Source organism: Podarcis raffonei, chromosome 12 (assembly GCF_027172205.1).
Source record: "Podarcis raffonei isolate rPodRaf1 chromosome 12, rPodRaf1.pri, whole genome shotgun sequence".
Classification (NCBI taxonomy): Eukaryota; Metazoa; Chordata; class Lepidosauria; order Squamata; family Lacertidae; genus Podarcis; species Podarcis raffonei.
Genome location: NC_070613.1, coordinates 1206715 through 1218981, shown reverse-complemented (window position 1 = coordinate 1218981; position 12267 = coordinate 1206715). Strand labels below are relative to the sequence as shown.

General features: G+C 53.4%; 2 protein-coding genes across 5 annotated transcripts in view; both read right to left on the bottom strand.

The window, feature by feature from the left end:
• Positions 1–12267, bottom strand: part of LOC128424000 (zinc finger protein 883-like) — a 75421-nt gene that overhangs the window by 9581 nt on the left and 53573 nt on the right. For 2 of the 4 annotated variants that reach the window (XM_053409737.1, XM_053409738.1), the window contains exon 1: positions 1105–1152. The exons of the other annotated variants lie outside the window; for them this stretch is intronic. The gene's annotated coding sequence lies outside the window, so the exon portion shown is untranslated. Of the gene's footprint in view, positions 1–1104; positions 1153–12267 lie in introns of those variants that run through there. 4 annotated transcript variants of the gene reach the window in all.
• LOC128424027 (transmembrane protein 176B-like) lies at positions 3451–10315 on the bottom strand. Its single transcript, XM_053409802.1, has 7 exons — positions 10199–10315; positions 8691–8935; positions 7787–7912; positions 6099–6152; positions 5758–5988; positions 5139–5249; positions 3451–4110 (listed from the first exon to the last, which is right to left on the bottom strand). The coding sequence occupies exons 2-7, from the start codon at positions 8904–8906 to the stop codon at positions 4024–4026; spliced, it is 825 nt and encodes a 274-aa protein (XP_053265777.1). The 5' UTR covers positions 8907–8935; positions 10199–10315; the 3' UTR covers positions 3451–4023.

Below are 12267 nucleotides of genomic sequence, written 5' to 3'. Positions count from 1 at the left end.
AGATATCCCTGCAAATCTATTACGCTATTTTTGTGATATACAAATGACACGAGAAGACTTGGCCTATTTATTTGTGTCCTTTATTCCTTCTACAAACCTTGTTTATAAAACTCAATTAAAAGTTATTCCAAAAAGAAAAGAAAAAGGCAAGACACACACCCCTCATCTGCACTGCATCTGCAAAGCAGGATCAGACCCCTTTAAAGAGCCCTGGTTTCCTCCAAAGAATCCTGGGAACTGTAGTTTGTTAAGGATGCTGGGAGTTGCTAGGAGCCACCCCTCAGAGTGAGGTGTCTGGACACCTGAGAGGTTGCATGTCTGAACAGGCACACGTGTGTCACCCAAGAGTCTGGATAACCCTCCTGTCTGATGAAGGGGCTGGGGAAGCAGAAGCAACGGAGATTTCGCTTGCATCTGGAGGAACATCAGAGCAGAAGATGAGACCTGCAGGATCAGGCCAAGGGGGCTCCATTGAGTCCCCTCATCTGTTCTCACAGGGACCAACCAGGGGCCTCTTCTGGGAAGCCCACCAGGCGGATCCGAGCCCAAGAGCACCTCTCTCCCTGCTTGAGGCTTTTCCAGCAACTGGGATTCAGAAGCATCCCTGCCTCCGACTGGCCATCCTGGCTGGGAGGCCTCCATGCAGAGCTGTCAACGTTTCCCTTTTTTTAAGGGAAATTCCCTTATTCCGAATAGGATTCCTCGCAAGAAAAGGGAAAAGTTGACAGCTATGCCCCCATCGCCTTCTCCATCCATGCATTCCTTATTCATTTTCTGCACAGGTCAGGTTGTGCTTATTGTGTGGGTGCATTTGACATCTGAATGTTTCCGTCTCTGGCTGCAACCTCTATTAGCAAACGTGACTGGTTTATAAATCTGAAACCTTCGTGCCCGCGAGCAGCGCATTGATACAAAGGAGGAACATAGTTGCAGACCTCCTGCAAACTCCCCCCCCCCGGCTTTGCAGAGAGGAAGGGGAAGGCCCCCCTGCTCCCAAACTTGGGGGTCCCCAGCATGCATGAGCCGAACAGCCCCATGCACCCTCCCCCGCAGCCCTGGGACCCCCTCCCCCAATGCACGGGGGGGGGGAGACAGGAGACTCACCAGCTCTCCGAAGAGGCCCCCGCCCACCGCTTGCAGGAAGTGACTTGGGAGGGAGGGACCTGGCCCCACCCTCACCTTTCTCTCCTGCCCTCTCTAGGAATCCCGCTCCCTTCCTTTTAACCCGTGCAAAGCCGGGAGCACCAAGATCCCCCCTCTCCCCCCCCCTCTGCGTTTTCTCCCTTCAGAAAATCCCTGCAAAACAGAACACGCTAAACAACAAGCACAAGCAGCACGTCGGCTAATAAAATAACATGTATTGTTTTAAAATTCATAAACAGAAATGTTTCTTCCCGAATTATCCGGGAAGAACTGTCCTGTCCCGTCTGCGATGTTCAGGGCGCCCTGATATCATCTCACTTCGGGAGGATGTTGACGGGGGAAAGGCATTCGGCCTTCATTCTAGTGGTCTTTTAAGCTACTTACCACTTCTACCATTTCTGTTTATGGAACATTTCTACGATTCGCATTAATTTGTGACTCCATGCACATATTTTGTTCTCTGTTTGTGAATTTTGAAACAATATACAGTATGTCATATTAGCCGATGTGTTGCTTGTGGTGGTTGTTTAGTGTTTTCTCCCTTCAGAGCAGGTTTTGTTTTTATTTCTTGGCTGGTTCTGAGCTATTCCTTCCCTTGTCCAGAAAAGCCACCCAATACAATCCCCTGCAAATGCAGAAACCTCAACTAAAGCATCCCTGGAAGACGGACATCCAACAGAAGCTTAAAAACCTCCAATGAAAGAGGTCACTTTGAGAATCCGTGTTCGCCACTTTGAGATTCTTGGAGCTTGAAGAGGTCGGGTAGAAATGCCTTTATGGTAATATTGTTATAGATCTGGTGGGGGTGAATAAATGCTAGGATGTTGATTATGGGGATATGGATAAAACATAACGTGCAGAGCTGTGCCAGACAGGAAATTCCTGGGCTGGCTTACGCAAACCAACCTGGCTGAACTGTGGCTATGGAGAGAAGAATAGCTGGCCATTAACAGTGGTACCTCGGGTTACAGAGGCTTCAGGTTACAGACTCCGCTAACCCAGAAATAGTGCTTCAGGTTAAGAACTTTGCTTCAGGATGAGCAGTGGCGTAGTGTGGGGGGTGCAGGGGGGCCCAGCCGCACCGGGCACAACATCTGGGGGGGCGCGCGCTCGCACTCGCAGCTCTCTGCGCCCTGCTAAAATCCACGGGTTAGGGGGCGCAAATTACTTGCCTTGCCCCGGGTGCTGACAACCCACGCTACGCCACTGAGGATGAGAGCAGAAATTGTGCTCCGGCGGCGCAGCAGCAGCGGGAGGCCCCATTAGCTAAAGTGGTGCTTCAGGTTAAGAACAGTTTCAGGTTAAGAACGGACCTCCAGAACGAATTAAGTTCTTAACCCGAGGTACCACTGTCCTTCCCTCTTGCCTTGAGGGGTGGACAAAGACCAGAGATTTGGAAGGCACCCAGGGTAACTGCTCTGGGGGGGGGCGTGTTCTGGGGAGGGGGAGGGGGTGGGAGAGCTGAGATCCATCATGGACTGAAGGCGTAGATAGGTGAATCAACAGTGTCTTCCATTCTCCAAAGGGACACAGACCCTGCATGTGTGCCTGGGACCCCATGGGCTCTTGCCACCACTCGGCAGAGAGAGGGGCAGGCACACTGCTTTTGTAACAACATAATTATTTAGGAGTCCAGAAAGCCCTGGCAAGGAGGCGGCAGCAGCAGCCAGGCAGTTGTTGGGGGGCTTCATCCCCACTCCAAGTCCTGCCAGGCAGTCCCTGGTGTGGACTGCCCCTGTCTGGGGGGGGGGGCTCCTCAGCCAATCCTCCCATGCAAGGCAAGAGGCTCCCTCAGTTCTCCACAAAGTGTGTGCCTCTGAGCACACACAGAGAACACCGGCCAGCCAGGAGCCTCCTCTTTCTCCTCCTCCTTCTGGGCCAGAGGAGGAAAGAGAAGCCGGAGCCCTATCCAAGCAGGCAAAGCAACAGAAAGACACACACCTGCCCCACCCAGGACGAAGGCCAAAGGATGTGCCCTTTGGCACTGGCGCCACGTTGCATGTAAGAATGGACACAGAGGTGGCACTCCAAGGTATCCAGCCCTAGACTGCCTTCACCTCTGTCAGGAATTTGTCCAATCCTCCATTGCAGTGGCAGCAAGCTCCACAGATGATGTACTGCTGTTGTGCTCATGTCCTGCTGTGTGGTCCTGTGTGGCCCCTGCTGGACTAGCTGGGCCCCCTTTGGCCTGATTCAGGAGGCTCTTCTCAGGTTCTCACAGCAGAGCCAGCAGCTGCGAAAAGAGCAACCGCTGGGCCAGGCATTCCTGGAAAAGGGACTGGAAGCAAATGAGCAAAACTCCCAGGAGAAGAGATAAATCTTTTTATTAGAGAATATATTGGTTACAAATCAAGCGGCAGGCAGAGAGGCAGCATCTGTCACCCCCTGGAAACCAGGGGCTTGAGGAAGAAGAAGAAGTTTGAACAAGTAATATCAAGAAGTGGCAAAGGACCAGGCGGGGAAGCCCTTTCCGGGGAAGGTCAGAAGTGGCAGCTCAGAGCCCAACTGCAGCCAGGATGGAGGGAAGGCATGAATGGCTCTGGATTTCTGCTGGAAAGGCCAGAAGAGGACTCTGCCCGCCTGCCCCTCCCCTTGACTGGGGGACGGGCTTCCCCCTGCTTTGTGTTTTTCTAGCAGGTGACTTCTAGCCCCAATTCCGGAAGAGGCTGGAATGAGCAGATATGCAGAGAGAAAGAAAGGGCAAGAAAGGGCAGCTGCGAGACAGCCAGAGCTTCAGCCGCTAGGTCCTGGGTCCAGGTGGGGGCTCCAGGTGAGAAGGGCACCCCACTCGCTCACCAGGACAAGGTCCCCCCACCCAGGCAAGCAAGGGGGCAAGAGGAAGGGGCAAGAGGCAGGCATCGGCTCCTTCTGCCCCACGGCTCAGGCGGCGTTCTCCTCCTTGGCCGGCTCCTCATACGGAGGGGGCACTTCAGGGTCCTCAAGGGGGCTGTAGTTCTCACAGCAGCCCTGGAAGGGGGGAGAAAGGGCAGTTTGAGGAAAAGACTGACACTGAGTGTTTTCATCTCTAAACTAACTCAAGATGCTGTTTCGCTGCTTCCCAGCAGCTCTGCTAAACAAGTTGAAAGCATTTGCCGAGGTGCCTTCACACAAGTATCTACGTGCAGAGAAAGTGTGATGAGCGGGGACCTTTTAAGACCCTGGTCAGCTGTAGGTCAGCCATGGCAGAAGGGCCAGGCCATGCACTGGACACATCCCAGTTGGGCTCCTGCAGTTCCTGATACCCCAAAGCTGCCCAGAAGCTGCAGCTGGTGCCAAGCAAAGCACAGCGGCTGGGAGCTGGGATGGAGGGCAGGGAGTGCCCCCACCTGCCCACAGCCAGGCACAGGTTTTGAGAGCCCTAAACAATTTGGGGGACAGGGCTGAGTTGGAAGGGGCCCTGTGGGCCATCCAGTCGTCGTCCCCCTGCAATGCAGGGATCACAGCTGAAGGATCCCTGGCAGGGGGCCCCCACCCTCTGCTGAAGGAGCGTCTCCACCCCCATTGTTCTGCCCTGACACTGAGGTCCAGCTCTGAGGGCCTTCTGGCAGTTCCCTCATTGCGAGAAGCTAAGTTACAGGGAACCAGGCAGACGGCCTTCTCAGTGGTGGCGCCCACCCTGTGGAACACCCTCCCACCAGATGTCAAAGAGAAGAACAACTACCAGACTTTTAGAAGACATCTGAAGGCAGCCCTGTTTAGGGAAGCTTTTAATGTTTAACAGACTACTGTATTTTAATACTTTGTTGGAAGCCGCCCAGAGTGGCTGGGGAAACCCAGCCAGATGGGCGGGGTATAAATAATAAATTATTATTATTATTATTATTATTATTATTATTATTATTATTATTACTGACCTCCCAAGAAGGAGAGTCTACCAATACTTCTACTTTGGACCTCTCCTCACAATCGAGCACCAAGAGCGTCATGGATCAGGTCCTGTCTGTTTGGGCCCAGCACTCCTCTCTCCCACCCACTGCCCCACCCAGTGCAAGTACCCGGAAGGAGCAACAGAGCCGGCGTAGGCCGTTGCCCAGGCAGAAGACGGCGATCACCAGAGCCCCGATGCAAAGGGCTAACAGCAGGATCCTGAGTCCAGCAGCAATTTTCTGGATGGGTGTGGGGAAGCAGAGAGACGAGTGAGGATGAAGCATGGCAATATTCCCCCTCCCCACAACAGCAACTGCTCCCTTGGGGTCTAGAGGGGTGACGCCACCCCCACCCCCAGGGAGCAGCTCAAGACATACAGGAAGCCCCCACCCATTGCATGGATTGCAACCAAGGTCTGGAAACAGGAGATCCACCATGCCAGGAATCCAGTAGATTCTCCCCTCCTCACTTCAGTGTCCATGCTCCTCATGGCTACTTGGATGCACAGACTCATTGCCTTTTTATCCCACCTCCTCTTCTTCTCCCCCTCCCCATTCAGTCCCCACACCAGCCCTGCGAGGAAGGGAGGAGAGGCAGAGGGAAGGCAGCGACTGGCCCAAGGTCACGGCAGCGAGAGCTTCATGGCCGAGTGGGAAGACTTGAACCCTGCTCTCTCGCAGGTCCCAGTGTGGCACTCTGACCACTAAGCCACACTGTCTACCCCTCACCATGAGCCAGACAACTCACCCAGAGATTCTGGATCATCATCTCACACCGCTGGACCCTGTCAGTGTCCTCAGGGATGGGGGCAGCTGTCTCCCAGGGCTGGTAATAGCGGTCCCTGTACTGGGCGTTCCTGCACAATTTCTCAGAGTAGTAGGGCTCGTAATTGAGGGGGGGCAAGTCTGCCTCACCGACTGCCAGGGCCACGGAGCAGGCGACAACGCTGGCCAGGTGGGAAAAGGTGGCCAGGTGGACCTGGGAAGGGAGAGTGAGGCCCAGTCATGAGGAAGGGGGCAGCAGCCCCAGGCCCAGCAGCCCCCTCCCCTGCCTGCAATGGAAGAGCAGCCCCCACCCCGCTCACTTACCCAGCGGCCGCCACGTCTGTCGCCCACAACGGAGAGGACACCGGCCACGAAGAGCTGGGGAGAAACACCAAGGTCAGGGGTCCACAGAAATGACCCCCAGGGTCCTTATTGGCTTAAATAGATTTCATATATGTATACAGTTTTACATAGGCGCCGACTCCATGGGGCTTGAGGGGGCCCGAGCCCCCTCAAAAATTCGTTTGGGGGGGCTCCGCCCCCCCAATAATCTCCGGCGCCCCTCCAGCAGAGCGCCATCGCCGCCCCTCCCCCAGCCCAAAATGCACAGGGGGGGCGGGCTGCATGCCTCCTGCCCTCCCTCCCGAGCAAAAGCTCCACCCAATTTCCTTTGGAGCTGATTAATAGGCGCAGCACGCTCTCCCCTATTCGCTCACGAGGAGGCGGCGCCACTTTATTTGCATATTCATGAGCTTATTTATTATTCATGAGCTTTCCCGGGGCCCCCCAATATTTTTTATAAGTCCGCGTCGCTGCAGTTTTATTCTATCAACGTTTGATTGTTTTCTAGTCATTGCTTTTTCTCTGTTTTTAGCCCTTCTCATTTTTAGCTGTGAGCCGCCTTGAGTCCCGCCTGGTGGGGATATAAATCAATATATAATGATGATGATGATGGTGATATCTCTAGGATTCTGCAGTATCTCCACCGGCCCGAACCATCTGCTTCCTGCCCTTTCTTGCCAATGAGGAACTGGGAAGAATCAGGCATCCCCTCCTCTCCTGCCCGCCTTCCCCAGCGACCACCATTCGTAGGCCTTGAGGTTGCTCTCCGTCCAACGCCAGGTGTGCTTCTTCACCTGCAATGGCTCTGCAGCCCAGAATGACACCCCCCCACACACCCCCATGGCCACAAACACAACACCTGGCCTCTCACCTGAGCCCGGGGGAAGTGGGCTGGACCTGTTGCCTGGGCTGCTCAGGTAAAGGCAGCCCAAACTTCCAGGCAGGTGGAGTGACTCCCCAATGAGGAAAGGCGGCAGCATTGGGGGCTTTTAAGTTTAGAGAAAAGGCGAGTCTGAAGTGACGTGGTAGACATTTAGGAACATTTATGATGGCGTGGAGGAAGAGGACAGAGAAAAGGACTTGTCCCCTCTCTTGTGGCACCAGAACTCCTGGCCCTCCAAGGAAGCTTGGAAGATTCAGGACAGACCAAAGAAAATCCTTCAGGCAGAGCAGAGTTCAATGATGGAACTCCCTGCCACTGGAGGCAGCGACGGCCGCCAACTGGGATGGCCATAAAAGAGGACTGGTCTTCAGAACGGTGGAGGCAGAGCAGAGCCATCTCAGCTCATCGTCATCCATAGTCCTCTCCTCCTCAATGGATGTGTCCATCGCCACTGAAAGCCGTCCAAGATGGGGCCCATCACTGCCTACTGAGGAAGTGAGCTCCATAGTTTAACTTCACTTGCTGTGTGGAGAAAGACTTTCTTCGACCTGTCCTGAATCTTCCGACATTCAGCCTCCCTGGGTGCCCACTTCTCGCATTAGGAGGGAGAAAAGCTTCCTCTGTTCCCTTTCTCCAGGCTGTGCATCATTTGACAAAGTCCCGTCTCCCTCGCCTTTTCTCCAGGCAGGCTCTTTTGACGTCCTTGGGGCCAACAGATGCCTCCAAGGGGACCTCCGCCCCTCCCTTCCAGAGGAGCAGCGCCTCCTCTCAGCCCCACAGGACTCACCACGCCCCCCGACCAGAAAGGAGCTCCATTCCAGAGTGGTCGGAATATCCAATAGTCAACCCCTTGTCCAAGGCACAGGACACACCCGATGGCGATGGTGAACAGTCCAAGCAGGATCTGTGTCCCCTGCAAAGCAAGAGAGACGAGACTGGCTGACAAATGAGGGACAGGGTCCAACACATGCTCCGCCCCACAAGTCACCCCCCTCAGAGCAACTCAAGTCCCTCTCAGAGCTGCCAGGCCAGGAGGGGCTGTCTCTGGGCATGCACAGAGTTCCATGCAGCCAGCACTCAGGCACGCAAGGGACTAGGGCCCTGCGGGACTTGACATCTTTCCGTAGGGCCTGCAAGACAGCGCTGTTCCGCCTGGCCTTTGGTTTGGACTCAGTCTGACTCTTGTGTTTCCCGCCCCTTATGATCTTGATCTATGGGCTACTTTTAAAATGAGGCTGCATTTTAAATTGCATTTTAACCTGTATTTTAAATTGGTTTGGGTTTTTTTCTCCCTCTCTTTCCCCCCTATTATGTTTTACTGTGATTTTATTTTATTGGTGTTAGTCGCCCTGAGCCCGGGCAGCGTATAAATAATTTTATTATTATTATTATTTATTATTATTATTATCTCCAGCAGTGTGCGTGTGTCCCACTCCCTCCAGCTCTGAAAATGCTCCCCAAGCCCCAGAGCTGCCTCCCTTCTGGCCTCAGGGCAGCAACTTCCTGCAAGAGAGGGATTTTGCTGATCTCCACTTGCAGACTTCTTCAGGCTACGCTGCCCCCTTCCTGCATCACGGGGTGGGTGTGTGGACTATGTGGCCCTTGAGAGACCCTTCTCTCTTTCCTGCCCTTCCTCACAGCCTGGGGCCCCTCCCCTCCTTCCCCCCACCCACCCCACACCTGGCCCTTACCCCCAGCACTTTCTGCTCCGCATTGCAGCCAGCCTTTTTCGGAGGGGCAGAGGGGCCCTGGGGGTCCTTGGGGCGAGGCTTGGGGGTCTGCCTCCAGGTTGCCAGGGCCTTGAGGAGGGAGCCGAGGGAGGACTCCTGGGTGATGTTGACGTGGATCACCGTCTTCTCTGCGCCCTCCGCCCCGGACACATTCATGATGCTGCTGCTGCTGGCCATGATGCCTCCTCGGGACCCACAAGATGCACCTGGGGGGGGGGGAGAAGAGAGACAATTGTGGGGGGGGGGTCAGGGAGCAGAAGAGGGCAGGGTCAGCCTGGAGGGAGCCTGAAAGAGGAGAGAGAGGGGTCTCCCTCCTTCTCTCCTAACCCTGGGACTCAGTGAGGACATCCCAGGAAGACAAATGTGGGAAGATTCAGGACAAATCAAATAGAGTCCTTCTGTGCAATGAAACTGTGGAACTCCCTGCCACAGGAGGCAGAGATGGCCACCAACCTGGAAGGCTTGAAAGAGGACTGGGCAAATTCATGAAGGAGGAGGGGGGAATAAGTAGTTGGGGTGGGAGCGATAAGCAAGGAGAATTTTGCAGCACAAAGGTGATGGCGGGAAAGGGGCGCGTTGCACCAGAGAGAAAGGTGGAAACTCCTGTAGGTTCGGCGATTTCTGCACTGCAAGGGGCTGGACTAGATGTCCCTTGGGGATCCCTTCCAGCTCCACGCGTCTCTATTGCACGGAGCACTGTCAGGTCAGCCTGCTCCGTGGAGGGGGGAGGATTCGTGGAGCCAGGCCAGGGGGAGGTCCCCCTTCCGCCCACCTGAGGGAGAGGAGCGTCTTTAGGTGCCGGGTGGCCCCAATCTGGAGGCGCGAAGGAAGCGGCGCTCAGCTTAAAATGTTGGGGGGCAGACCCATGAACGCAGCCACGATATATGCTGGAGGGCAGGCTTTATGGTAGGGGGTGCAGAACCTCAGTTAGCTAAGTATAGTACAGTATTTGTATGGATTTACTTGATGGGGGGCAGCTGCCCCCCCGGCTACACCCTGGGCAGACCCCTCCCTCCCTCCCGCAGACTGCTCCCTTGGGGCTTCGGCTCCCCGGCTTCGATTCCTCTTGGCTCCCGGGCGGAGACCTGGCCCCTGTCCAGAGAGCGCTGGCGGAGGAAGGGCAGAGTCCAGATTCTGGAAAACCCCTTTGACTCAAGGAAGTTTTTACTTCCTGCAGCGAGGTGGCTTCGAAGCCTGTTGCACCAGCCCCGGAACCCCCCCAAACCCCCCCTTGGTCAGGCACAGAGCTAGGGAGATGGAGGGGAGCCGCCTTCTCCGCCCGGTGCCTTGAAGAGAGATTACAGGCGTTCCACATCTGGGGGGGGGGATAAATAAGCCGCGCTCCCCAAATAACGGGAGTGAGACCCCTACGCAACTTAAAAAAAATAAAAATAAATGCCCCCCCCATATCAAACAAAGGGGCCAACTTCCAGCAAAGCGCCCCGCCCTGTCCAGTCCCCCCCCCGCACCTCTTTGTCCGACGGCCTTTCCAGCTGGATGCGCGCAGTCGGGGCTGGTGCTGCTTTCGGGATGGCAGCCTTTGCGCACTGAGCGCAGCAAGGGAAGCGCAGCAGCGGGAGGAGAAAACGGACTTTGTCGCCTCCCCGGAAGCGCGCAAGGTTGCGCAACCGAGGAATTTCTGGAGCGAAGCTCGGACTTGCTCCGGGAAAGCAATGCCTGCCTTGTCCCAGAAAACTAGGGGAGAGACCTGGAGGCAGAAGGGCCCCACCTGATGCCTCTTATGCGAAAACCCGGAGCAGGATCCGAGCTCTTCACCTGCGCTTCCCAGCACATGGGATCCAGAAGCATTGCTGCCTCCATGAATTGCAAGAACATAAGAACCACCTGCGGGATCAGGCCCAGAAGAGCCCTTGGCTCATGTTCTGTTCTGAATGGCTCTTCGAGCTCCGCATCGTGTTCTCACAGTGGCCAGGCAGGATCCGAGCAACCAGACAACAGCTTTCCAACAGTTGCTAGTCAGAAATGTTATAAAAACATGAGGGGGCAGGCGCATAAGTACAGGGGCCTCATTTCCAAAAACCCTGCAAAACACAAACATGCTAAAGCCCGCTCGCCCATCCCCGCTTCTCTGTATTGAAAGGTTTCTTTAAATATAAGGTTCATTATTGTTTCACAAGATGTGTATTTCTTTAAAGGCCAGAGCAAATAACACGACCTAGTTTTACAGCTGCGAAGCAGAATAGCAGGTGTTGTTAAGTTGTGTTAATTAAGTTGTTGGGTATGGTATATAAAGAGCAGCATGTGGCTCTCTCAGTACCCCGGTGGATTGGTTGTACTTACTGATATAATTTAATTTAGTGTAAAAGGTGTTTTTGTTTTGGTTATTAAACCAAGCGAAAGATACTTTTGCGTTTCTTGAATGTGTGGTCTCCCCATCACGCCTTCTGCAGCCCAACTAATCTGCAAAATAACCAACACTCTCCCCCCCCCATATTTTATTTATTTGCATTTCAAAACTGTAACTTCTATTACTTTCAAAGATACAAACATTATTGGACTTCCCTTCCTCTCCTTCCATGGCTCATTTTATAATCCACTCCCTCCCACATCTTAGTTTTCCAATCCTTTCTCTTTTACTCTTTATCTCCTGTTCTTACTTACACTGCTGAAGTTACTAGCAACCTGCTAGTTAATTGTTATAATTAATTGTTTATTATAGTTTTTCATGTAATCTATATATATATATATTATCGTGTCCTCCTTAAACCTTTATTTCATCTTGATTTCTTATTCTACTGGTCATTCCTGCGAATTCCACATATTTCAACATCTCAAGGTGCCACTCCTCCAAGAGTTTGGAAGGAACCCCTTGGTCTTCTGCCAAGTTCTGTCTGTCCTTATTAGAGTTGCTAGCAAATCCTACAAAAGGAAATACTGTATTTTTCCGTGTATAAGACTAGGTTTTTCCCCTAAAAAATAATGTCAAAAATTTGGGGGCATCTTATACACAGATACATATTCCCTCCATTTTCTTAAATATGAGTCCCCAAAAATAGGGGGCATCTTGTACATGGGGCGTCTTATAGATGGAAAAATATTGAGTCTTGCTAGGAACCAGGGCTGGACTGCAGCACAACACTTACCCTGGCTTTAACCAAAAAAAGAGGAAGAATGAGAAGTAACCCTCCGAAAAGAAAACTTACAATGCAGGCAGCCGAAGGGTTTTCTGTGAGATGAAAGAGCCTAGTTCCTCCTGCCTTTCTGTTTCCAGTCAACAAATGAAGTCAGAACTGTGATTGACCCAGTGCAATTTGTCCACCAGGCTAGAGGGTGTGTGTGCTAAATTGTGGTCCTCAAGAGCTGCTCTCCTTCCCATTCTCATTTCTTTCCTGCTTCTGTCTCGTTTTCTAGCACTTGGAATCTCCAAAGTTCCAACCCAGACAGACTACTGGGGTGAGGTCTCCTCTTTTCTTTTGTTCTGTCGGACGAAAAGTCTCCAGAAACACGCCCCCCCCCATACATCAGGATCAGACTCTGGTTGATCTAAAGTAAAATCTAAACACCACCCTCATCAACA

Coding starts and splice junctions, on each gene's coding strand:
- LOC128424027 (XM_053409802.1), bottom strand. CDS start 8,906: ATGGCCAGCAGCAGCAGCATCATGAATGTGTCCGGGGCGGAGGGCGCA. Junction 7,913..8,690: donor CGGAGCAGAAAGTGCTGGGG/GTAAGGGCCAGG, acceptor CTTGCTTTGCAG/GGGACACAGATCCTGCTTGG. Junction 5,989..6,098: donor ACAGACGTGGCGGCCGCTGG/GTAAGTGAGCGG, acceptor CTCCCTTCCCAG/GTCCACCTGGCCACCTTTTC.